Genomic DNA, 26,511 nt, shown 5'->3' on the forward strand with positions numbered 1-26,511 from the left:
TCTTGTTGAGGGTTAAGGGCAGAGGATGTCACACCTTGTTAAAGCCCTATGAGACAAATTGTGATTTGTGAATATGGGCTATACAAATAAAATTGGATTGATTGATTGACTTACACACAATGGGCCTCATTCACTAATTCACTGCAAATTAGGTATTAACTAATTAAAATGCACACATTTCTATACATTTGCCAACTGTCACTGCGGTGAATAAGATAAAAACATTTACTAAAACATCACCACAGAACTTCCCCAGTTAATGACTTACATCAAGACAGTATTTTCCCTTGAAATGTATTGTGTTATGTTATACTATGTAATAGTAAATTAAACTATTATTATCTTTTTTATTTAAATAAATGGAATTTTAATATACTATGAATTTAGTTAAAAAGGGGTGTGCTTACATTTTCTGGGACAGTCGGGCCTTCATCATTTGAGTGTACGCATGGTCTGACGAAGTTCTAAATTTGTTCGCAGAGTACAAATAAATTTAGGTGAGAACATATTGATGAATCCCAGATTTGTCAAACATTCGTATGCACGGTTTAAGCACAGATTTGTGCATATGCACTGTTTGTTAATGAGGCCCAATTAGGCCACATTTTTTCGGCAGGCTCAGCATTGCTCAATAGCTTGATGAAGGCTACATGATTGGCATATTGTGTGTTGTGTTGTTTTTGTTGAGTCTGGCTTCAATTTGTTTGTCCCCCCCGCCCCCCAATACACTTTATCACCAGCTGCCACTGTCAGTAACAATCCAGGTTACTCGCTAGTGCAATCATTGTGATGCACAGTTGTAAGGGTAACTTATAACTTATCTTTATGACCAAGTATTTTTCTGAATATTTGAGAAGTAATAATATCTTTTTTTATTATTCATTTTAGAGGCTGCATCAAAACGATACTGTTGTTCATCATAGAATATATGGATATTACATGTGGTCTGAAGTATTTTATTTAAGTATTTTCATACTTGGATGTGATATTTGCCTACAAGACAGGTAAGTTTGAAAACATCAGTAAATTTCAAGAATGAATTACAATTCAGAAAGATAGACTTTTTCTTTTAATATTGGTGTCAATATATTGAAACTTTGCTTAATAAACAGAACAACTTAAATCAAACAATTATTTAAATAAGGGTATTCATAGAATAATTACCAGAAAGATTAACTTTGGTTTACAGAAATAACAGAAATATCTGCTTTAAATTAATGCAATTTATTACAAAAGCATTATTGTTACATGCTATCCATGAATGTTGTGAAAAATGCACTTGAAAGCAGCTTCAAGAGATGTTTTGATAATTGGGAAGAATATCTAAATTATTTGTAAGACCATGGGATTTCATTTTACCCAGCACCTACTTACAATCTGATCATTTGTTAAACTGGAATTATTTTTGCTGTTTCATCAGTATTAACAAGTATGCCCTCTGCTAGTTTGCTGGAGATTTAAAAAGCTACAAACAATTAATGTTGAAGGTAACAACATGTTCATATTTTTTCAATGATCTGTATAATAAAGCATCTAAACCATAATTGAATGAATATCCTATTACTGCTGTAATTTTTCGCTTCAAAATTGTTAGTCTTTTAAACTAAAGATGTTGTTTGATGAATGCTGTTGAAGCTAGAATATCTCCTAATGTGTTTGATTACCAAAAAGGAAGTTTCCCTGTGCTTACAAAAATGGTTTAACGTGAGTCCTCAGCAGCCAATGAGACCTTGAGCCAATCCCCAATTCAAACTGGCCAAGTGGCCAAATGGTTTAAATACATGCAAAATTTACATCTGAGATTACATGTCATATTATGTCACATGAAAAATCGACCTGTAAACATCTTAAAATAAAACATTGTTATGTTGTGTGTTACAAATTCACGTTTTGGACCAGCTTTCTATTCAAAATGACAGAAATGATGGATGGAATGGCTTGAAGTCAAGCTAGCCTCCAGAGACAATAACCTGCTGCCTTCACAAGAGGGCAATGAAAAATAAATTTAAATGGGCAACACCAGATCCGTTATGAGACACTGTTCTGAGGATTAGATGTATGAATAGGTTTATATCGCAACACATCATCATTTCTGTTTGCAAAGACCATATTATGTTTTTTTAGCAAGTCTGACTATTCTGATGTGTCTGTGTTGGTGTGAGAAGAGAGAGAGAAATGTAGAATGGAGGCAGAAGGGTCTGAGCGACTCGAAGCTTCACAGTAAAACAGAAAAGAAAAAAATAGAAAAATGTGTGGCAGTCCAGTTAATATTGTGGCTGTGTCCGCAAATTAATTATTGTATGAAAACTCAAGTTTCAAAATACTTTTGGTTCATCATCAAACTGTAAAGGGTCAGAGGACATCTTGGGTGCGTTCACAGTTTATTTATAGCTGTTCACTACAGATCACCAAGGATGGACCTTATACCAGGTCTGAACAGGGTCAGAAACTGAAAATAGGCAAATAGACTATTTATAATAGTAATGACAACTAACTAACAATGACAATTTTGAATATTATAGCAGGAAATCTTTTAGTTGGCCCTGTATTAAAATGGTTAACATGTAAATGGCCCAAATATATACTTTTTGGACCATGACCTTAATGCTCATTTTTTGGAAAACAACTGAACTAAAATGGAGTGTATTGAAAGTATTGTTTGTTTGGAACATTACAAAAACATTCTATTCAAATATATATAATAATTGTTTTACGGCTTTGCTTTTGTCATTTTTCTTGGATGTGTATTGGAAAAATTAACTAAGTGTGGTTGAAACCTATTTTATAGTTGAAGAGTAACTTTTTGCATACCTGTCTAAGATTCCATGACCTGAAATGTTTATGACCTGGAACCTGTATGACCTTTCAATATACCTGTTTGACCTTTCCATTACTTATTGACTATCCAAAGAACCCAATGGAAATGTAAGCAAATCCTGTCTCAAACTGCACCTACAGAACCAGTCTGAACTGGTTCTGAGAGACAGCCTTAGTCCTCCTATATAAGATCCTTGTATTTGACTGTTCTCCATCCTCACTCTGAGATCCTTGTGACTCTCTGTGTTGATCCTTTCTGCAGAAAGCCCCTATTAAAATACACGTAGATAACTTTGGTGTTTCCAGCCTCTTGTATTTCCAGATTTCCATCACAATTTGGTGTCAGAAGTGGGATCGCACGACTGGACGCATCTTGACTCGGTGTTTACGGTTGAGTGATCTTCTTGGGAAAAAAGTTTCCAACCTTAACCTCCCCATTAGGACGGGTGAGATGCAGGGACCGAGACCCGAGCCCGGATCGTCTCAGCGCTGCGATCTATCTGGTGAGGATCTGAGATTTCAAGTGTATTTTTATTTATTATTTTTTACCAGCAAACATAGTGTTACGAAGAAGTTGGTCTAAGGGGATTGGATCTCCAGACGGTTGAAAGCCCCGTACATTTTTAACCAAGGTTTAGAAGAAACCTGGAAGGTAGACTGACGAGGTACCTTAAAGAGTTTGTTAAGAGCACAACCACAGAAAAGGACATAATACTGAGTTGTATTTGCATTGTTGAAACAAGACTCCAAAAGCGCAGAGAACTGTAGAGAACTTCTTTAAGGCACTATGGTTCATGTTCAGATAAAGGCAGGATATTTGAATGTGTATTAAATTTTAAAAAATAAAAAAAAAAATAAAAAAAAGAGATAAAATTGAGAAATTACCAAAGACCAAGTAAGTAAAAGGAAATTACTATTGGTTATATTATATAGGGGATATTACAATATTTTGAGGATATTAATAGTACTGAGTTTCCTATTTTGTACCTTACGAAAGCGTTTTGGAGATTGATTGAAGACTTAAGGTAACTAATACTTAAAATATTTTTTTTTCTTTACATAGGTAAATGAAAAATTGGATGATTTGGATAATGGAACTGATCTGAGTAATCCTAATATGAACTTCATGTGGAGGAACTATGGTGACACAGCACTAAGTCTGATACAAGTGTGAATGAAAGAATGTGGGTTTCCAACTAGGGGGAGTTTTAGTATAAGGCAGCTAAAGCAGCTGAGACTGAAGCTAGAGGAGAAAGAAAAAGTAAGTCAGGCCAGAAAAAGTAAATCTTACATTTGTGGAATGTGGTTAGAAGAATTGCATCAAAGGGACAGAAAACACACACTGGCAGGGACAGATAACACCTCACAAATGTCTCAGTGTCTCAAAATGCAGGTTTCTGACCTCGACTCTTCCCCGCTGAGAAGACGACAACCAGAACAACACCAAGCTCCACTAGAAGCGTTTGTTCCACAGGCAGGAGCCCAGGCTCCACAACAACCTTTTCCACCTAATAAAGTTCCAGACCCGCAACTCCTCTCTTCCCTCACACCAGACAAGCGGGCAATATGGACTGGGACAGGATCCAGCCCAAATCGCGATGGTTGAAGTGACCTGATGTTGCCAGCCTGTTAAAACGTACAGGCATCAAGTGGGACTCGGGAAGAACTTAATAAAAACACATGCCGTTGATGCGAAGAAGATAATTAAACATGAAGAAGAAGAAGAAGAAAAGAGAGACTGATCTGCATAAAGGCTCAGTGACAATGTTCAGAGGTACATCACGGATGCAAAAGAAGAGGATTTCAAGGAAGGAGGGGAGACGCGTGTGGAATGATGATTGGGACATTTGTTTTCACTGTGGAGAGAAGGGACATTGGGCAAAAAATTGCAGAAGACACAGCAACTTTACAAGGCTGATTGAACCGAGGCGTGGATGGAGGAGAGGGAGGAACCAGCAACTTTGAACAGAGAACAGGACCGTGAGGAAAACCTCACACATCTAGAGGGTGAATGCACCACACCAACACAAACACTTGTCACAGACGTAAAAGATTTTTCAGAAAAGAAAGATAAACTACTGATAGGAACATATGTTAAATATCAATGAGATGTATATGCTAATATGCCAACGCACTCACTCACAGTGCTAGGGAAAGAGATTATATTCCTTTTAGATGTAGGAGCAACACATTCAGTCATCAAGAATGATATGTTTGACACACATCCTAACATGTCTTGCTGTCAAAACACAAAAATGATGAATGGCAAGACTTGGGACCGTGGATACAAAAATGTAACAATGCTGACGTTTGGGAAAAGACATCAGATCCTGTGGTTCAGTATAATCCATTTTTGAAAGTGTTTAGAAAATGATTTACATCTGTTGTTCACAGATTCAGGCTGTTTAACTGGTACCAGACACACATACAGATGCCTAATATGCATATGTATATTTACATTATACAAACAACATTTTAAGGGCTCAGAGGTAATCATGATGTGGGTTTAATTTAAAACATGGAACCTGTGGTTGTCAGACCAAGATCTGACAATATCCACTGAAACAGAAAGCCATCGATGGTATTACACCAGTTTTCAACTCTCTATTGAGGGCAGGTGTAATTGTTCCTTGCAAGGATTCACTAGTGCACACTTCGATTTTTCCGGTGAAGAATATTTTTGATAAAACAACCTGATGATTTGCGATTCATCCGAGATTTGTAAGTTGTCAACGCCGCAGTACAACAAAGCGCTCCGTCTGTTCCAAATTCTTAAACAATCCTTTAGCAAGTTCTGCAGGATAGTAAATTGTTCTCTGTTGTTGATCTGGCAACTGCATTTTTCAGCGTTCAAATTGATAAAGACAGACAATACTGGTTTGCGGTTGAGTCTAACAGAGAAAGTTATACATTCACATGCCTTCGTTAAGGCTATTGTGAATCACCGACTATTTACAACCAGGCACTAAAAGAAAGCTTAAGATCATTAGAGATAACACCAGGAAGTGCACTTTTACAATATGTTGATGGTAAATGGTTTTGTATTTATATAGAGCTTTTCTAGTCTTGATGACCACTCAAAGCTCTTTACAGTACAGTTTTACATTCACCCATTCACACACACATTCATACAGTGCATCTATTAGCAGCACTTTGTTGTTCTATGAGGGGCAATTCGGGGTTCAGCATCTTGCCCAAGGACACTTCGGCATGCAGATGGGGAAGACTGGGGATCGAACTGCCGACCTTCAGGTTGGAGGACAACCGCTCTACCCCTCAGCTACAGCCGCCCATGATTTGATGATTTAATGATTTGTGCTCCAACTAAAGAACAATGTGAAAAGGATTCTGTGGCTCAAATTGAAACATCTAGCTGCAGAAGGACATAAGGCAAGCCTGAAAAACTGTAGTTTGTAAAAGTACAAGTTTAATTTTTAGGGCATGTGGTCACAGCAGAGGGCAAATCCCTCTCCCCTAAGAGAGTAACACCAATTTTAAATATTCCTAAACCTGTTACAAAGAAACAAGCATATAGTAAGGTGACATGGACTGATGACACAGAGAAAGCTTTCACTGACTTGAAACTGACCTTACAATCGACCCCGACTTTAGGACTACCCAACCCTGACCGACCTTTCACACAGGCAGTTGACGAGAAGGGGGGCTACTATCAGTGCTACTCCCAGACCATGGGGGCAAACAGAGACCTGTGGCATTTTTCTCAGCAAAACTTGATCCTGTTGATACAGGCCTCATTACTTGTCTTAGAGCTTCAGATAAGACTGTCATGGCATCCAGGGATTTAGCAGGATACTCCTCACTCACCCTGCTGACCCCAAATGCTGTGTCTATGATGCTATCGATAACATGCTGTTCTGTTGGAAATGCTTAACATCACTGTGAAAAGCTGTAATGTTAGCTACTCTTCTTCCAACAGAAGGAGATGGTGAACAACATAACTGTGTAGTAACAATAACTGAAGTTTGTTCCCCCAGACCAGACTTACAGGAAACACCTTTGCAGAATCCAGACTTTGAACTGTTTGTGGATGGATCAGCGTCTCGCAATTCAGACACGGGAGCAAATCAAGTTGGTTTCTCTGTGGTAACAGCACATGATACATTGATTGCACGACCTCTCCCTGCTTCTCTGTCTGCACAAGCAGCAGAGCTCACTGCTCTCATTGAAGCATGCAAATTGGCTAAGGGGAAAGGGGTGAAAATCTACACTGACAGTAGATATGCATTTGGTGTAGTCCATGATTTTGGCACGATTTGGAAACACAGAGAATTCCTTACATCATCAGGCAAACCAATTGCACATCATGCTCTAGTGTCTCAGATGCTTGATGCTGTCCTCCTCCCCAAACAGGTTGCAGTATGTAAATGTGATGCTCACACTTCTAATAATGACCCAGTATCACAAGGTAATGCCAGGGCGGATGCAGCAGCGAAAGCAGCTGCTCGCCAGCCACTACCTGCTTCACACATCCTCTTACAGGTCGACCCCACCACCCCCACGGCTGACCTGCAGGAACTCCAACTTAGAGCAACAGCGGATGAGCGTGCACATTGGAGGAAAAACGGCTGCACATACACAGATGGGGTTAAAGACGCACTCCCTACCCCAGCGACTGGACCACTTCATAACCTGAAGCCCGGCGACTGGGTGGCAGTGAAAGACCTAAGGCGGAAAAGTTGGCGACACAGACGCTGGACAGGACCGTTCCAGATCCTGTTAACAACCCACACGGCAGTGAAGGTCGCTGAAAGGACAACGTGGATTCATGCCAGTCACTGCAAGAGAGTCCCAGAACCAGACCATCCACCTGCTGCACCCACACTGAATATTTAAAACATAGGATCAGTGAAGAGGGGGCAGTGTTGACCAGCACAGCTGTTGGTAAGAGGTGCTTCGGGGAATCACATAATACACATACCGCCGAGAAGACGACGATGGAACGCCGACCTCCGTGGCATCCCTTCAGTCAGCTGGGCCTGAGTGGCAGTAGAGGAACTGTTCTTTTATTGATGACTGTAATATTTGTTCTTCCTATCATTTGGCTCATGTTCTGTAATCTTGAGAATGGCACGCTTACCACTAATGTTAAGAAAAGAGAATTGTTCGTAAGAACCCCCTGGGAACCTTGGAGCTGGAATAATGATGACAGCGATCTCCCACTGACTGATAACTCTTGGTACGGATTTCTTCTTTGGACCGTTCAAGCCAATCTCCCAGGCCAGTCTGTTTTGTTGGGTTTCAGGCATCCTGTGCGATATGATGATTTGTTTTCCTTAGAAGCTACAGAGAGTGTTTGCTCGTATGAACGTGCCAGCTGCGTCTCTTTAGTTTGTTCCGCGAGATCCACCTTTTTTAATGATAAGCCAGTAAATGTATCCGCATACCCGATGACACACCAATTAGATCTACAGTCACGACATTACAAGATGTGTTATTGCCAAGTTTCTACAGGCCAATCCCTAGGAAATGCTTCTTGTGACATTTATTTGTACAATAAAGGTGTCTCCTCAAATGGAAGGGTAATCAATTACAACAGTAGCTCCGTGCTCACTAATTTTGCATGGCAATGTGGGAAAGGCTCACTATATCCTTATCTGCCTAAATATTGGTCAGGTTGTTGTGCCCTAGTGAATATCTCAATCTCCAATATTATTGTTATGGCCACAAAATCCTCCAATCCTAGATCTAAACGTGACATGGCATAATTTACTATTCTTTATCCATGTTCGCAAACGAAAACAATTAGGGGTTTCAAGTATCTTTCTTCAAATTACAAATCACATCGTCTAACACTCTTGAAGCATGAAATGGCACTTGATTATATTCTGGCCAAAACAGGTGGCCTTTGTGCCAGTCTAAATTTTACGAAAGATGCTTGTGTAACCTTGATCCCTGATAACTCTGACAACCTCACCTCTGTAATCGATTCACTAGAGAAGATTATGAGATGCCTTTAACCCCTCTGACTCTGCAGGATTTTCATTCAACAGATGGTTGGCTGACAAACTTGGACCCTGGGGTGCGATGCTAGTTCAACTGTTAATTCCTGTACTACTTACCTTTGGCATTATTTTATGCTTTTGTTCGTGCACCCTTACATGCATGAAGGCCCTTATGTATAGGTGGGTTGGTGATACGGTGACCGGCCACGTTGGTGCATATATGCAACTGTCCCGTGATGACCTTGCTAATGAGCCCAGAGATGTGTTTCCCCTCCCTGACTGGTTCCCTCCCCAGAGCCCTTTTTGATAGTGATGAAGAATGTGATGTTGTTGTATTGGCTGTTTAGTCTGCTCTTATTAGTCCTTACTCCCTTCTGCGACGATATACCTGTATCCACAACAATGGCAGTTTGCTTTGCCCAACAGTATTGATGATGATGCATTTTGAATCCTTGTGAATTGATGTATTTGATGTTTTACTGTAGTAGTGCATTCTCCTATATTGTCATAAATGACAAACAGGAGGGAAATGTATTGGAAAAATTAACTAAGTGTGGTTGAAACCTATTTTATAGTTGAAGAGTAACTTTTTGCATACCTGTCTAAGATTCCATGACCTGAAATGTTTATGACCTGGAACCTGTATGACCTTTCCATATACCTGTTTGACCTTTCCATTACTTATTGACTGTCCAAAGAACCCAATGGAAATGTATGCAAATCAGTTTCCTGTGCATTAATTCCTGTCTCAAACTGCGCCTACAGAACCAGTCTGAACTGGTTCTGAGAGACAGCATTAGTCCTCCTATATAAGATCCTTGTATTTGACTGTTCTCCATCCTCACTCTGAGATCCTTGTGACTCTCTGTGTTGATCCTTTCTGCAGAAAGCCCCTATTAAAATACACGTAGATAACTTTGGTGTTTCCAGCCTCTTGTATTTCCAGATTTCCATCACAGATGTCTACCTTTAATGTTAATTCAGTGTGTATGGTGTATGTGAAGCTTTGTTGCTTAAGACTGCATCTTTTTTAAAGGTTGACCAAACTGCTTTGAAAACTGACATGACAAAATCTTAACTATAATGAGAAACACCTCAACCAAAAGCACAATAGCAAACAGTTACATCAGCTAGTTTTTGAAGATGCTTTTATATAAAAGAATTTAAAGAAAAAACTGATTTACAGAAACATACACATTATTTTCAATTCATTATATATGTAAACATATGTGAAATCATCATTTTCTCATATCCTGTCTGTACAGTGAGTCAGACACCTTGGAAGTTCATAAATGACTTGTAAATTTACAATAAAAGTGTGTGTACAGACACTCAAGTCATGAATATATTCCTATAATAATAATGATAATAACAATAATGATACAATGTAGAACACATGCAACTTCATCACGGCCCACATTCAGGAGGTCAGGTGTGGTTTCATTTTTTCATATCCAGACTAAGGTGTTAGGTTGAGTACCTCATGCCTTATCATGGATACACTTGTCAAACATTTTAAGACACTGAATGCAGGTGTTGTTAGTGCAGGTCAACAGAGCAAGTCTGTCATTACAATAATCCCTGGTTCTATTAAATAGTCCCCATTTCATTAAAACATAGAATTCTTGAGATTGGTTGTGTCTAGTTGATTTGAACTGAAACATTTCTCACTTCCGTTATTTTTGTTTCCCTCCCTGCCCCATTTTCCTATATCTCTTGTTAATGAGAAGATATTGCACTGGTCTGCTTTCTTTCCTACTCTTTTAAAGCCATGCAGGGTTGCATCTGGTTTATGAAGGATCAAAGGGAGTCCAAAAAACATGTCACATCACATCCCTGCACTCCACCCTTTGTGCATCCTCTGCCTGAGAGTTAATATAAAATATATTAAAAACAATATAAAATAAACAGTTGTTCATATTATTTGACTTGACTCCATCAAACATAAATGATGTAAACATGTAACATGTAAACATGTAAACTTAACAGTGTGTACAGTGGTGTTTCAAATAGACCTGTGGGTCAATGAACTTGACAGTGACAGATTGTTTTAATCAGGAAAATTGAGATTTGGTGGCAGGGCAACCCTTTGTTGTTTATTAGATAATAGACTTTGCCTTTGCAATTTATCAGTTGAGGATGTGAAAACAATGTGTTATTGTAAAATGACACAGTGGTAGTGAACTGACAGAGTTATCATTTTAATCTGGGGAAGACCACAACTTTACTCTTCTGCTTAATTCTAACTTGTTTTATAGTGTCGTACTTGGCAGCAGCAGTTGTCTTTTGAGAAACAACTGAAAAAAAACTCCCTGAGGCTATGTCCACTCGGCATCAAACAGCAGACAGCAGTGAACATAGTGGAGCATTTATCAGCTGAAGAGACAGATATTTCCTTCAGGAGGTGGTGGACACCAAATACAGAGGGGATACAGAGTTTGTGTTCACAGCTTGTTTCTGCTGACAAACAAACAAACTAACAAACAACATCAACAATAAAAAAGTGGCTGTTTATGTGCATGAATCAGCTGAGGGATCATCTTCTTGTTAATGCACTACCAACTGATTGATCCAGGTGCCTAAAGTATTAAACAAACCTCTGTGTACCCAGTACCCTCTCAGTAAAGCAGCTTGTGAGTGTTATGGATTTTTGGAGACACTGTCTCCTCCTTGAGACGTATTGCAGCTGTCTGTCCTGTTTGGGGAGGTGCGGGAGCCATGGCCAAGGTCAAAGGACAGAGCTGCTTCACTCTCTAGACACAACAGATATGAAACTGCGTAGTCAGGTAATACTGTCTCCAGTGAGTTGACCATTGATCAGCAGATTTTCCACAACAGTGAGGCAATATGACTGTCTACTCCCTCCCAAGGCCAAGAAAGAGGGGTTGTATCATTGAGAACTGCAGTGCAGAAGGAAGTGACATGTCCTTTGGGAAATGGAAGGGGTCAGGGTGCATGTGGCCGTTCTACCTGCCGCTCTTATTACCCAATTAGCCATAGAAATGCACTAAAAATTAATCATCTTAAATTAGTCTGCAAATTAATCTTGCACATAACATTTTGTTACAATAAAAAAAAAAATTGTAACTGAGTTTATAATTTTTACTTTTGTTCAATATGTTTTTGAAAGTCTTTAATTAAGAGTCGCCTTTGTGATATCAATACAGGAGTCTGCTTCATGGTGTCCGTTTAAGATACTGATGTTAATTTCTAGAAAGACCTGAAACAAGTGTGGCAAGGTGTAGTGACAATTAAATCACTGACACAATAAGAGAATAAAATGCTACAAAAAACTTCAAACACATTAAACATTAAAAAGCATCTATCACTTTCAAACTGAATAATAGGTATTTTAATTAAAAAAAAACGTATCATTAACAACAAATAGCTTCTATTTTCTGACCATGTCAAATCAGGAACTTGACGTGACAGTGCGTTCTGATCCCAGACCATCATGAATCAACGAGGCCTCTGGAAACTGATCTTGTCACAGCTCAGATGAGGTTTTTCCATTGCTTACTTTGATGTGATGATCCAGAATTCAGTGTTGACCAGTGGTTCGTTGGAAAAAACACTTGATAGGTTTTAGAACTCAGTCATATTCTACAGGCTCCTCCAAATCTACATTCTCCTGAAAAAGAAATAAAGAAGTTATGTAGCATAAAGTAACAGAGAAAAATAAAGGTAAAATCATGGGCATTTGATGTCAAGATGGTGTTTAACTGTCCCTACTAATAAAATAATTTCCCATCTCAAACAATCTTGCTATTTCTACTCCCTCTGTTACTAGTAAGATTTATGCAGCAATCCGTTTCCTGATTTTAGTTTTTTCTGCAAAATGTGATATGATTTGGTAACCCACTTATTTAAACTGCAGTGGTAGGAGTGCAGTTGGTGATGGGTGATGGCAACTCTCAAAAATAAGTATTCATAGCTTAAAGGTTAAAAAGATCACAGACTTTAAAGCATCTTCAGAGGACAAGATCAACATCAGAGGATATTTTTAAATATCAGTTATTACTCGTTTTGAGTGGTGCAGTGGTTAGCACTGTTGCCCCATAGCAAGAAGGTTTTGGTAAGGTTAGGATTGTGTGTGTCTCTGTATGTCACCCCTGTGATAGATTGGCATCTTATCCAGGGTGTACCTCAAAACATTTCTCTGCAGTAACTTGCATGTATCTTTCTGTTGTTGCAAGTCAACTCAAGTCCTCCACCAAGCCGCTTGATCCAATTCCAGCATTCTTTTCTAAATCACTATTTATTTGTTTTAGGAGACGAAATAATGACAATAGTAAATTGTTCACAAACAAAAATAGATTGTTTCCCACTGCATGATCCCTATCAGGTCACTTAAAAAAACCTCTAAACTATAAAATAACTACCTAAATTCACTTATCAACTATAGGTCAATCTGTAACCTTACAGAATCATTGAGTTCATTCATCAACAATTGAGTTCATTCATCAACAATTGAATAGCTACATCACTGATAAAAACACAAAATACCACATGGATTCCACATATCTCACTCCCTCAAAGCTCTATTCTATGTCCTCTCCTTATTCAACCTTTATATGCTTGGGCAACTGTGGCTCAAGAAGTAGAGGGGGTCGTCCACTAACCAGAAGGTCTCCAGTCTGCATTCCGAAGTGTCCTTAGTCAAGATACTGAACCCAAAATTGCCACTTTACATGAATGGTGTGTGATCAAAAAAAGCACCTCATACAGCAGCGCTGTATAAATGAGCGTGACTTACGATCCATCTATCCAGCTGAACAGGGATAAAATGAAATTTGGTTGTGGGTGCTAAAATTCAGAGGCAGCAGGTCTGTGAGTATGCCAGTCATTAAAAACAAGGGACCAGATAAAAATCTATGAGCATTTATATGATTGAATTAGTAATTAAACCAGTAAAAACTGTAAAAAATTAATTTGAAAAAAGTAATTAATAACAGCAGAATAAGTACTGTGGAAATTTACAATTAGATAATTTACTATATAATTGTAACCACCATTGCCTTAGCATTTTACCCATCCTGAATTTGTTCAGGCAGGCCTGGGGAATTATTTAACCCTCAATTATGAGATATGTCTATGGTGGAATAATGGAAGTTAGATGTGTTTTTAATCACTCACCCATCCTCCATGACTCTTTACCCAGGGTGCAAAGGTCTCCATGTAGCACTCTGCATAGCCCTGCATGCGCATTGTTCCAGTGGCTGTCACTATCCGCCGTGATACCTCCATGGTGACAGCCATGCGTCGCAGTGTTGGACTAGCCGATGGCGGGGCCTCAGATACCTGACTCACACTGTCTAGAAGCTTGGCAAATGATGCATAAGAAAGACGAGCAAAGCTGGAGCGCAGGAAAGGGTCTGACTGGATCTGTAAAAAGATGTGCATTTAGCAATAAACTCTCCTGTAGGTCTGTGTTTCTACAATGTTTCCCCTATATTGTTATAGTGGCCACCAACATATGATGTCCCATCAATATCTTTTTCTATAAAACATCCTTTCAGCTCAATTTGAATGCAGTATACAGAGTTTGTGGGTCAAATGTCACTTCTTAAAAAATAAAGAGCGTGGCGGCGTATAGCTCACCTGGTAGAGCTGCCGCCCCAACGGCCATGTATGCATGTCCTCCCCCACTCTCTCTATCCCCCTTTCACAAGTTTAATCTGTCCTATCCATTAAAGGTGATAAAAAGCCCCCAAAAAATACATTTAAAAAACAAAACAGAACCACTGCCTACCTTGGTGTTGATAGAATCTCCCTCCAAACAGAGCACCTGAACAAGCTGCTGCACAACTGCCTCTTTGTCACACACTTCTAAAAGAAAGAGACACAAACTTTACAGTCATTGACAGTGAGTCATACAGCTCTTAGTTAGTGTGTTTCCTCTGTAGGTCAGTTTTAGCTGTGATAAAAAGCCTACTATCCAGTGTCAGTCTGTGGCTACAGGTACCAGTGAAAAGATGAAACACAAACCTGGTAATCCAGTTTGGGTAAGAAATCATGAATCTTTTTCTGGCTTTCTAGTGTATGTGTCCTAATCGGAAATGCCTTTTAGGCAGCCACATGTTGTGGAGCAGGCATTTTGTTTAAGACCTCAGTGAGACCTCAGTACTGCAAGTATCATGTGTTTTCACATTTATTGTTCTCCCCCTTGATAAAAGCATCTCTAGAACATAAGATGATATATCAGTGGTTTAAAGTTGAAAAAACTGCTGCAATGTGTATTTCCATGTCCTCTCTTCTGCCTCTCTCTGGTAATTATTTATGAGCCCCTCCTCTGATTGGCTGACTGCACTTTGAGTGACCAGGCCTATCACCGATCTCATTCTGGCGCATTGACGATCTCTCTGGTAAACACAGCTGAAAGTCACGTTGTTATGTTTGGATACAGCTATAGAAGACCAGCCACATATTCACAATCGGTTACAACAGGATGTTTCTGAACGTTAAGTTACACCGTCTTCATGTTTGTTCAGGTTTTAGCAGGACAGTCGGCCAATGTAGGAGTAAGTCCTGAGTTTCAGTACGGAGTTTCAATACGGAGTTTCAGTACGCAGTAGACATGCAGTACTGAGGTCTTACTGAGGTTTTAAACAAAATACCTGCTCCACAACATGTGGCTGCCTAAAAGGCATTTCCCCGTAGGACACATCCACTATTTTAACTCGCGCAAAGAATTTGCGCGAGTTAAAATATTTCAAGGGCAAGAGATACGAAATTTGTGTCTTTGCTTCGACTTAGTATCAAACGTATTACACAAAACATGTCTGTGCCAAATGTGATAATAGAGAAGTGACAGGCATTCCAGAGATATCGCATTCACATGACGAAAAAATGTGCTTTGTGAGGTCACAGTGACCTTGAGCTTTGACCACAAAATTCTATTCAGGTCATCCTTGAGTTCAAGTGGATGTTTCTGCCAGATATAATGAAATTTCCTTTGGGCGTTTCTAATATATTGTGTTTAATAAACAACGCATGGTCATTCGACCTTGACCTTTTGACCATCGACCACCATCATTTTATCAGTTCATCTTTGAGTCTAAGTCATTGTTTGTGCCAAATTTCAAGAAATAATTCAAGATAAACATGAATATAATTTGTGAGGCCACCGTGACCTTGACCTTCGACCTTTGGCTATGAAAATCTAATCAATTAATTCTTGAATGCAAGGGAATCTTTATGCCAAATGTGAAAAGATTCCTTGATGGCGTTATAGAGATATCACATTCACAAGCCAAATAATGTGCTTTGTGAGTGTAAATATTTAAAGAAATTCCCCAAAGGCTTTCTTGAGATATCGTGTTCACAGGAATGGGACAGCCAGTGGGACAGACGGACGGACAACCGCGCAGGAAAGATTATGGGAATGTATTAGGTGAAAGATGTAGAAGCTGAAAAAATATAAATGAGTAGATAATGAGGGAATTTAAATTTTTGGGTGAATTTTCCCTTTAAGCTGTTTTTCACAGTGTGTCTATACTTACAATGCTGCACAAGGAGAGACACTGTTATGATCACACATTGACAGACAGAACCATATCTACGGTGGCCCTGAGAGCTCAACGCACTGCAACTGAAGAAAACACATGCAAGTGGACAAAACACAAGCAAAGTAAGAAAACATCTTCATCAATTTCACAACACAACACAACACATTACAGAAACGCGCTGCAAATACAGAAATGCGCAGCAAATACAGAAACACGCAGCAACTACAGAAAACGACAACGGAAGTGTTTCCAGAGGACAGCTAAAAGTGATGGACACTGCTGCCACAGGTAACACAAAAACTCACTGACGGACACCGACTTTAACAACTCCAAACTGCGGCAGCAACAACAAGCGGACGTGTCCATCACTTTTAACTGTCCTCTGGAAACACTTCTGTTGTCGTTTTCTGTATTTGCAGCGCGTTTCTGTATTTGCTGCGCATTTCTGTATTTGCTGCGCATTTCTGTATTTGCAGCGCGTTTCTGTAATGTGTTGTGTTGTGAAATTGATGAAGATGTTTTCTTACTTTGTGTTTTGTCCACTTGCATGTGTTTTCTTAAGTTGCAGTGCGTTGAGCTCTCAGGGCCACCGTACATATCCCTTATTGATAGTCCAATTGGAATGACAAGGTCTAAGGTATAACCACAGATATGAGTTGCTCCATTAATATCAATATTAGAGCTGATGATAAATAAATAGGAGCTCAGAGAGGTGAGATTAAAAATGTGGGCAATATTTTGGTGGTCTATAGACTATAATAGGGAGAATGACATTTCAGTATGACAGCATGATACTCAAATTAACTAAAAACATCAAAAGATATATTGCTTGGCCTTTGAGCAGAGGTGGAGAACCTTTTTTCTATCAAGGGTCATTTGAATTTTTATAAACACATATCACACCGGGGCTCCCGACTTACTTCTTACATTGGTTGCACTGGTGCGCCAAACTTTTTCATTTAGGTGTTTTGGGTATCGCCACTAATTTCCCAAATCGATTTGTTTGCAATTCACAAGGTTTCGATTCGATATCAATTCAGTTAAGGATATTTGATTGTACAATCTTGCTTGGATTTGTGTAAACCTCTAACTTGGTGCATCATTTAAAAATATTAAGGTAATTACAAATAACAATAACAAATTTAGTTGGACCATATATCGTCCTGGAAAATATTGTGATAAATTATATTATTATAATTATCATTTTTATAATTATTATAGCATCTTAAGAATATTCAGTCTGACATTTGAATGGGACTTAAAAATATTAAAATATAATATACATAAAACATTACTCTTTGGCTCTGTTAACAAAAATTGCTCTTGAATAAATATTAAAATATTTTAGAACAGGATGAGGTTACCACCTCAGTAAACAGGATGGGATGGTTATGATTTAGATGAGTTTTAAGGTTTGTATTGTATTAGGTTAGTATGCCAGCGTTTCCTCTAGGATTGTGTATGTGTGTGTGTGTGAGTGTGTCTACCTGTGTCTTGTGAACTCTCGAGCGACTTAAACAAAGACAAAGTAAACTTATGTACAATTCAGGTCCTAATAACTTGTGATTAGTGTTACTGTTTATTGTTTATTGCAGTTTATTAAGTGTAAAGTGAGCACAGGTCAGCAGGAGTGTGGAGGGAGGACTCTGACAAGGTACAAACAGTAACAGGTCAGAAGCAGCGGTGCTTATAGTTTATAATTCAATCAATCAATCAATCAAATTTTATTTGTATAGCCCATATTCACAAATCACAATTTGTTTCATGGGGCTTTAACAAGGTGTGACATCCTCTGCCCTTAACCCTCAACAAGAGTTGAAAAAACCCTTTTAACAGGGTAAAAAGAAGGTAGAAACCTCAGAGAGAGCCACATGTGAGGGATCCCTCTCCCAGGACGGACAGAAGTGCAATAGATGTCAAGTGTAAAGGAGAACATCAGAAAGATAAGGGTATTTACAGCATTGATTAGAATAAACACTTTGTAGCATAATGGAAGGTAAATGAATTGATGGATTATTGTCAGTAATGGTCGAGTATCTGAGGAGAAATATTATATATCAAGATCGGAAGCCACTATAGTCCACAGTCATTGTCCACTGCCGCCATTAGGATCCACCATCAGCTGCCACCTCAATCGTGGTCCACCACCACTATCAGATGCCAACACGATACAGGATCCGCCATTATTATCACAATCAGCCAGCTAGATACAGGATCCGCCATTATTATCACAATCAGCCAGCTAGATACAGGATCCGCCATTATTATCACGATCAGCCAGCACGATACAGAATCCGCCATACAGGATCACAATCTCTTTAACGCGATCCACCATCATAATCCACGATGTAGCTGCAGCCGCTGCCCTGGATCTGCGGTAATTGGCGGTTGGTAGTGGAAACCCTGTATTCACACTTTTTGTTGCCACTCTTCTTGAACTACATGTAATTTGCCTCATTTACGTTACTGAGTTCTCCTCTCTAAACTCTGCTTCCCTGTCTGTTTGTGTGTGAGTGAGTAGGGGCGGGGCTGGCTTGGGGACTGTGTGTGTGAAAACTCCGACACACCAGCTCAATGTTAGACACACAAGTGCGAGCAAGGGATTTTCACACTTTTGGACACGTGTGCATTTTTTTTGGTTGGTATTTATGAATTTCCTTGCGATCAAACAATCTTGCGGACATCAATCAATTGATCAAATCTTATTTGTATAGCCCATATTCACAAATCACAATTTGTCTCATAGGGCATATGGTGGCTTTCCGTCTGCCCCTCTCCTCTTTTCTAAAAGTGAAAAATTTAATTTTGTGGGGCATTTTCCTCTAAAGCAGGAGATTAATCAGTGTTTGGCAATGTTTCAGTCAGAAATTGGCATGCTGGCAAGCTGATGATAAAAAAAAAGATCTTTGATTAAGAGTTTTGTTGATAAGTAATAATTATTCTCAACTTTACTATTAACAATGTAATAACTTAACTCAAAATAAATGGAGCGACGCCGGCGAGCTAGTTCAGGCAGCCAACTCGAGCTGCGCTGCGCCAATCATGTGACATACATCATGTGACATACATCATGTGACATACCTCACTCTCCACAACCATCTATCATACACACCCATCTTATCAGGTTGTCTATTTAAGCAGAGAGGAATTTCCCATCATCCCTATTGCTACCAGTTGCTTCAGCCCCTCCACCACCCCAGCATCCACCTGTAGGCTCCGACGGGGGGGTTACAAGTATTTGCTCATCACTCCCATCATTCCTGTGTAATCATATGGGGGAGTGATTAAGTTGGAGCCTAGACGCCAAACACTAAACCTGTTCTACTGCTGCAATAAATGTTTGAACGCGAGTTGTCTGACTGAACTAACTGAACATTTGATTATTACTTTAATAATGTACACATAATTTTTTTTTTTTTACTTTACAAAATATGCAGAGGATAATACATATTGCATTACAGAACAGGCATTTTCAGCAGCTGCGGGAAGCCCTACATCGCTGCATTTCACTCTACTGCTCCACTACCCCAGACAGACCGCAGAGAGACGGGGCAGGGACCCAGGGGTCTGCTCAGCTCCACTGGCCGAGCCAGAGTGCGCACTGCAGGCCACAGCACCACCAAGCCTTGGGGGTATCACGCAGGCCGCCTGCACAGCTCTCCAGCCAGAGGTTGTGTCCCAGTGACCCAGGAAACCTGCACAGCTCTCTAGGCCCGGCCAGAGCACTCAGAGCCACAGTCATCGTTGGTTCCGAAGCAACATCCAAGAAACATTCTGACGCTCAGGCCACACTGGCTGCGGCTGCGGTTGCGGTTGAAACAATTTGTTAACCACAACCCCTTTAGCATGAGGAAAGGCATCAAGGCACTGACAGATTACAATGCCAACTATCTTATCTTACTACTTAATCAATTATTTGATTGCTTCTCCACTCAAAGAGAGGAGCCTGTCTTGACACAGGTTCTACAGCACCACCAGGTGAGAGCTACACTAAAGTAGATCAATGGACATAAGGCAGCCGGTCCAGATGGTGTGCCAGGACAGGTCCTGAAAGCATGTGCTGGGCAGTTTACAGAGGTGTTTATAAAAATATTCAACCTCTCAATACAACATGCTACTGCTCTGACTTGCCTCAAATCCTTCCAGTTCCAGTTCCTATAATCGACCGTGAAGTGCTTACATGACTATCGCCCAGTGGCACTAACACCCATTGTCATTAAGTTATTTGAGAAGCTAGTGCTTGCATACATCAGGAGCTTCATTCCACCAGACCAGGATGAGCAACAGTTTGCCTTTTCAGCAAACTGCACTACAGGGAGTGCCATCACAACCTAGGGGCATCAAACAGTTATGTGAGGCGGCTATTTGTAGACTTCAGTTCTGCTTTTAACACAGTCATCCCCCAAAAACTGGTCAGCAAAGTTTACACCCTGGGCCTTGGTTCCCCAATAAACTCATGGATCATGAATATTGTGTGTGTGTGCGTGTGTGAGTAGAGGGTTTACCTTGTGAAAGCTGGGCTGTAGAACTCGGTTTCTTTATACTGGTGGACCTCTGTGCAATCTTTTCCAGCTTCTCTGCTACCTCATCATAGAACTCAGGATGGTGGTCTATATCAACATTACAACAACATAAGTATATCAGATGAAGCCTGTTTTCTATTCAATTTGTCCACTCTCTACTGTTCTTGTCAGTTGCTATATTCACATGCCCACAAAAACACAGACTGACACTTTTTTATAGTAAGCTCTTTCTACCTTGCTTTGATTTAACTATTGCACTGCTGAGCTGACTGGTTTCACCCTTTGAACAACACCTTTGAAACTTTCTAAGGATTCTAGGTTTAGCAGTCAACATTAGCATACAAACTACACTTTGGATGTCCAAATTATTATAATGGAAAGATTGAAAAAAAAAATACTTTAAATTTAGATGCAGCGCCAAACAAATTAACAACTACAGCTAAAGCTGTTTATTTTTATAGTGTAAGGGAGGAGCTTACTGGGAGAGATTATGGGTGGGGTGGGTTCTAGTCCTTGGTGGACTGGCGTGGTAGGCTTATTGGGATAGGATCCATGCCCCTCTTTGTCTTCTCTCTCCAACTTTAACCTGATGAACTTTGAAATCTTTTTTCTAATCTTCGCTTTCTTCAGCTTCTTCTGCGGTTTCTTCTCACTTTCATCATCTTCTGATGTAGAGGTCGGGATAGCAAGATCATCCTGTGGGAACATGTTCTTCTTCAACATTGAAGATGTGGTGATTTTGTGTGTTATGAATATTTATAATACAGATTGGATTTCTGCATTACATTAGTAATAAATTTACTTAAACTAATATCGTCTCAATTGATATCACATCGGAAATGCACACATGCGAAAAGGTGTTTGTACCCATCCCTATTTGAAACAAAGCTTCATTCTTCCTGAAAAGTGTTCGGTGCCCCAGAAGTTCTGAAAGAGCCGAAATCTAGCTTATTCTAAAGATCCTCAAAATGACCCACACAAAATTATTTTTACCCCTTTTTAGTGGTGAAAAGTAAGTGGATTGTCATGATATTTTCAACCGACTATTATCTTCAATTAGTATTACAATTGTCTTCATACTTGTATCCACAGCTGCAAATACTGTTAAGAAATGTAAGATACATGTGACTGTCACTCTCAACTGTCTAGACAACGTCCCTAGATGTAGCTGCTGGCTACATGAGGAAGATTGATCCCAGACTGAACAGAGGGATATTTTGATTGGTGGAAACCAAGAAAAATGGTAAAACAGATCTCCAAGAACCTGCTGCTACTGTTTCCACTGTATTTTACATTCAGAATGAAAGTGCATGGGGTCCACGGAAAATGATTCAAGAAGCCTTGACTCTCTTCAGGTCAGAAGGAGATCATCAAGACATTCTGGAGTTAAACCTACAGCCCAGTATCAGAGAGCTTGGTCTCAAGTGCAGGTCATGGCTCCCCCGACAAGATAATGACCTAAAACATTACTAGCAGCCAAGAATGGATGAGAAGAAAGCTGCTGTGTTGATATTGCTGACAATACATAACTGAAAGGGATGCAGCTAGATGAAAGGCCACGGAGTAACTTAAATCATAAGGTTTATCACCTGGAGCATGAATGTGCTGAAGAGTATGTGTGTTTTTACCTATCTTAAGAGTCATTAAGTTAAAGATGCAAGTTGTCATTAACATGCTAGTGGGTCATTGAGGTCTGCGCAATCCTCGTTGTATGAGCAATCCTCGTTTTTAATTGTTTAATTCACCACTGTGAAATTTAGCCATCTTTAAGACTTTACTTAATCAGCAGCATAAGAGTCCCTTGGGCCCAACCTCAGGATAATGAAGTGTGTGATTCCTCGCCTACTCCTTTGTTTCCTGGTCCCACCCTCCTTCAATCCAAATGTTTTTTCTGTTTGTGTTAATAACTATAATCTAGCCACAGCAGCACCACCCATCCAGCCAGCTTCGTCAGCCTCATTCATCGGCACACACTACTGTGCCGCTATCTCCTCCAGCTCTGCGATATCAACGTGAGCAATATATGTATCGCAAAAGACGGTTTAAACTACGATAAATGGTGTTCCATGTACCATGCATCCAAAATCTGCATGTCAACACATTTGGCCAATCAGATGGAGCCCTGCTGCCCTATATAATATTTTAAAGATATTCAGATCATAGACGGAAAGAACAAAGGTGCAAACAATTACATGTCATGAATCTGACTTTACATTTTCTGAGGAACTTTCTTAAGAACAATTTTAAGAAAAAACTTATTGGTGATATTGGTGAATAAGGCCCATAAAATGTTTCACAGACACAGTTCCTTCCATAGGTTTCAGTGGCTACAGTGGAGGAGGATGGTGCACTTTAACTTGGCTAAAACTTCACTCATTATCACTCACCACTATGCCTATGGAGGGTTGTGATCCATGCAGTTACACACCTCCGGAGGAGGATAACAGCGAACATTTAGGCTAAAAATATGGTGTAAATGATGCCGTTTCGAGTTGAATTTGAATGTCGGCGCTTGCAGACACTTTGACACAGGAGCAGTACAGAGGCATTTTATGTTTTTTTTATGTCTGAAGAAGTGGTCACCAGTTACTTCAATTGCATTGGAATTGGCTGCAACACTGTTTACCCCTGAAACTCCAAAAGTGTCTTGTGGACTCAAACACTTCACCCACCCCTCAATCGGCATAGTAGAATAATAATCATTTTTGGGTGAACCATAAGTTTAAGCCTTGGTGGGGGGTATGCTCTCTCTAAGTGCCCTTCTAGTTGTTGCATGGTCCTTGCTGGTGAACTGCAATTTATTTCAAATCAACACACAAAATTTCTTGGAAAATAGTGCACAAGAAAATAATACTTCCTCACCTCTGCTTGGTCTGTGATGTGGGAAAATGTTGCAGTGCTCTCCCTGTCAAGTGAGCTTTTAGGATCTTTAGCAGAGCGTTGTTTGTTGTTGAGACGTGGCAACTGCTTTATGAAGTCTTTGAATCCAGTCTTTTTCGCATCTGCTGAACCGACATCTTCAGCCTGAGAATCACACCCATCCTTTGCTTTTGGTTGTGATCTGGAGCTAGCATCGGAAAGCATGATATTATAGAGAATAGCAGGTTCAAAGGTTGAAGAACAGCCAAAAAGCACATGTCATCACTCAGTTTAAGGTAAATGGAGATGAGTTTCAGTTCAGAGGGCTAATTTACATTACCTGTACTTGTTGGGCTCTCTGTAAGCACCACCTACTCTACCAGGCCTCTCTTTCATTGGGGCAGAAAGGGTCCGTTGGAGAAATGCCTGGAGGACTAGATGAGTCTCAGCCTTGATCTCAACCAAAGAGATTGAGGAGATGGAGGAGACAGAGGAATGGTGGCCTCGAGACTCTGACATCACTAACTTGAAGTGAGACAGAAATGAACAAAAACATTTTCTTATTCTATATCATTTAAGTGAGGACCACATTTAAAAGACAAGTAAAATGTACTTTTTTTTACCATCATTAGTTGTACAACAATCTGAACCTCATCATGCAATCTATAGTATATGCTATTTTAACTATACTTTTACTGAAGGCTCATCCACCCAAATGAGAGAACTCAGGTAGGCCAGTGCTGTTCAAATGTGAGCAGCAATAGGGAGCCTGTGGAAAGACATGAGAAGTAGAGTGACAAAACCTGTCTTTGGCTGGTTGAAGACAGTACATGCTGCTGCATTTTTGACCATTTGCTGTGGTCTTACATGCTGGCAGCCCTGTCAGGGGGATGTTCAGGCTTGAGATGAACAAGTGCCTGAACAAAGATTCAAATAGCCTAATCAGTAAGACAGACCTTATCTCTGATGTAACACACTAAGCAACATTACTGAGCGACAGTTGCAGCATGCTGAGTGAAAGTTAGTATTAATCATGAAGCATGTTGGTGAGAGTCAGGAGGTACTTAGCTGAATGTTTACTAGACTATATTAAGATTAAGAAGTTCTTTATTAGTCCCGCAATGGGGAAATTTACAATGTTACAGCAGCAGAAGGCATCACATAAGTAGCATGCAGTACTTGGGTGAAGGAATATAAAGAAATAGAAATATGCAACAATATTTAGAAAAAATATAAATGTAATTAAACCGGGATATGCAGTATATTGCACAGAATTTTTTACAAATGAATATAGTACAGGGAATATTGCATAGTTGAGAAATGTTAAAGTGACAGTCCATAGTGGTGGTGCATGTAGTTTTACTTGGAGCAGAGCTGGTTGTACAGTCTTACTGCTGCAGGAAGGAACCATAATCAAGTAGATTATTTTGAGAGAAAATCTGAGACTTTGGTGGAACCCACAAGCAATTGGACCCTGGATATTAAAAGGTAGTAGTGACACTGACCAGTAGTTTTCAATGGGAGACGGTCTTAGAGTTGGCTTTTTACTTTGGGTCTGGTTGAACTTGGTGGTGACTGAAATTGAGGTCAGAAAAGCATTGTTGATAGGTGCATGACTGTGGGCATGTTTTTGAATGATATGGTTAAAATCTATCAATTGAAAAATTGCAGTACATCGATTGGTTGTTGTAGGTCCTAAAAATGTTATTGAAGGAAATAACCATTGGAGAAAAGGAAGATAAACAGTGATAAAATAGTTGTAGGTGCTACTGCCTAAAACTAAATGAAAGCAAAACAAACACAAATACATCTGGACAATCCAGTCTGTTAACATTCCTGCTGTTTGAAGATCTGAAATACTGTACATCACAACAGTGACAGCACTTTCATTAAACAAACACTGAGTCTTGTTTAGCCATATTCAAAACATGACATTTTCAAGTTCATACATGATTCCAATTAAAACTTTTGCATCATTTAAATAAATAATGTGAGGATCAAAAATGTGATTTAAAGAAAATAGCTAGCCACCAATCTAATTGTCAGGAGGCTGTTGCTCAGGATGTAGAGCTGTGTGTGCGTGTAAAAACTGTGTGTATGCGAGCTATCGTGTAAAGCACGTATAGTGGTCCTAATGACTAGATAAATCCTTTCAGACTACAATAGTGACCAACAAAAGGAGGAAACATGGTCGTTACAAAACGGAGCGAAACACATTGTTGGCCCATACAAGAGACAAGTAAGAGTTACACAACAAAAGCACAAGTGGCATGGACCTCAAGACTAGGATATTTTTTTACACAACAACGTGAGCAGTGGAGGATAAAGCACTGGTGCTCAGAACTAAAAGGCCATGGGACCGACCGGACGGGACGGTGGGATAACTTTAGTCTACCCCTGTAGCCACCAGGGAATGCTACCATGACTGGGCTTTTTTCTCACAACACACCCGCACCTGGAAGAGCGAAACACCTCCGCTACGAATTTCTACCACATGAGCTCAGTATTTCCCACAGACGGACAGACAGGAAGCCTCGGATCATCCGGCCTGACTGTATCGGGGTAGGTCCGCACTAAGCGCCTGAAACATTCCGCTCTCTAGTTGTAGGTAAAGAACAGACGGAAAAGGAAAGTTCAGTCAGGCAACTTTTCCTACCTCTGTGTGTGTTTCCGCTTGTCCACTTGATATTTTACGTCTTCTCTCCCCTGTGTGTGTGTGTGAGAGAGAGAGAGAGAGAGAGAGAGAGAGAGAGAGAGAGCAGTGGGAGGGCCCATTTCTCGTCCGTCCCAACTTGGACTGCTTTCTCTCTGACATGGAACTGGTTCTTTTCACAAACTTCA

General features: G+C 39.9%; 1 protein-coding gene across 2 annotated transcripts; it reads right to left on the minus strand.

Annotated features, from left to right (window-relative positions):
- Window positions 1-10,465: 10,465 nt before the first annotated feature.
- bcl2l12 (BCL2 like 12) lies at window positions 10,466-26,470 on the minus strand. Of its 2 annotated transcripts, none has more exons than XM_034594542.1 (8): window positions 26,327-26,470; window positions 24,011-24,191; window positions 23,674-23,878; window positions 21,291-21,507; window positions 20,794-20,898; window positions 14,533-14,609; window positions 13,917-14,165; window positions 10,466-12,411 (listed from the first exon to the last, which is right to left on the minus strand). In XM_034594542.1, exons 2-8 carry the CDS (start codon window positions 24,187-24,189, stop codon window positions 12,373-12,375), a joined length of 1,071 nt encoding a protein of 356 aa, XP_034450433.1. In that variant the 5' UTR covers window positions 24,190-24,191; window positions 26,327-26,470; the 3' UTR covers window positions 10,466-12,372. The 2 variants fall into 2 exon arrangements, with proteins under 2 accessions (XP_034450433.1, XP_034450432.1); XM_034594541.1 differs by having other exon boundaries at window positions 21,291-21,525.
- Window positions 26,471-26,511: the final 41 nt, after the last annotated feature.

Source organism: Hippoglossus hippoglossus, chromosome 8 (genome assembly GCF_009819705.1).
Source record: "Hippoglossus hippoglossus isolate fHipHip1 chromosome 8, fHipHip1.pri, whole genome shotgun sequence".
NCBI classification, from domain to species: domain Eukaryota; kingdom Metazoa; phylum Chordata; class Actinopteri; order Pleuronectiformes; family Pleuronectidae; genus Hippoglossus; species Hippoglossus hippoglossus.

Bases quoted from the DNA above. Each gene is read 5' to 3' on its own strand.
- bcl2l12 (XM_034594541.1), bottom strand. From the start codon at position 24,189: ATGTCAGAGTCTCGAGGCCACCATTCCTCTGTCTCCTCCATCTCCTCA. The intron at 21,526-23,673 runs GTGAGGAAGTAT...TCAATGTTGAAG, and splicing joins ACATCACAGACCAAGCAGAG to AAGAACATGTTCCCACAGGA. The intron at 20,899-21,290 runs GTAAGCTCCTCC...ATGTTGATATAG, and splicing joins CCCACCCATAATCTCTCCCA to ACCACCATCCTGAGTTCTAT.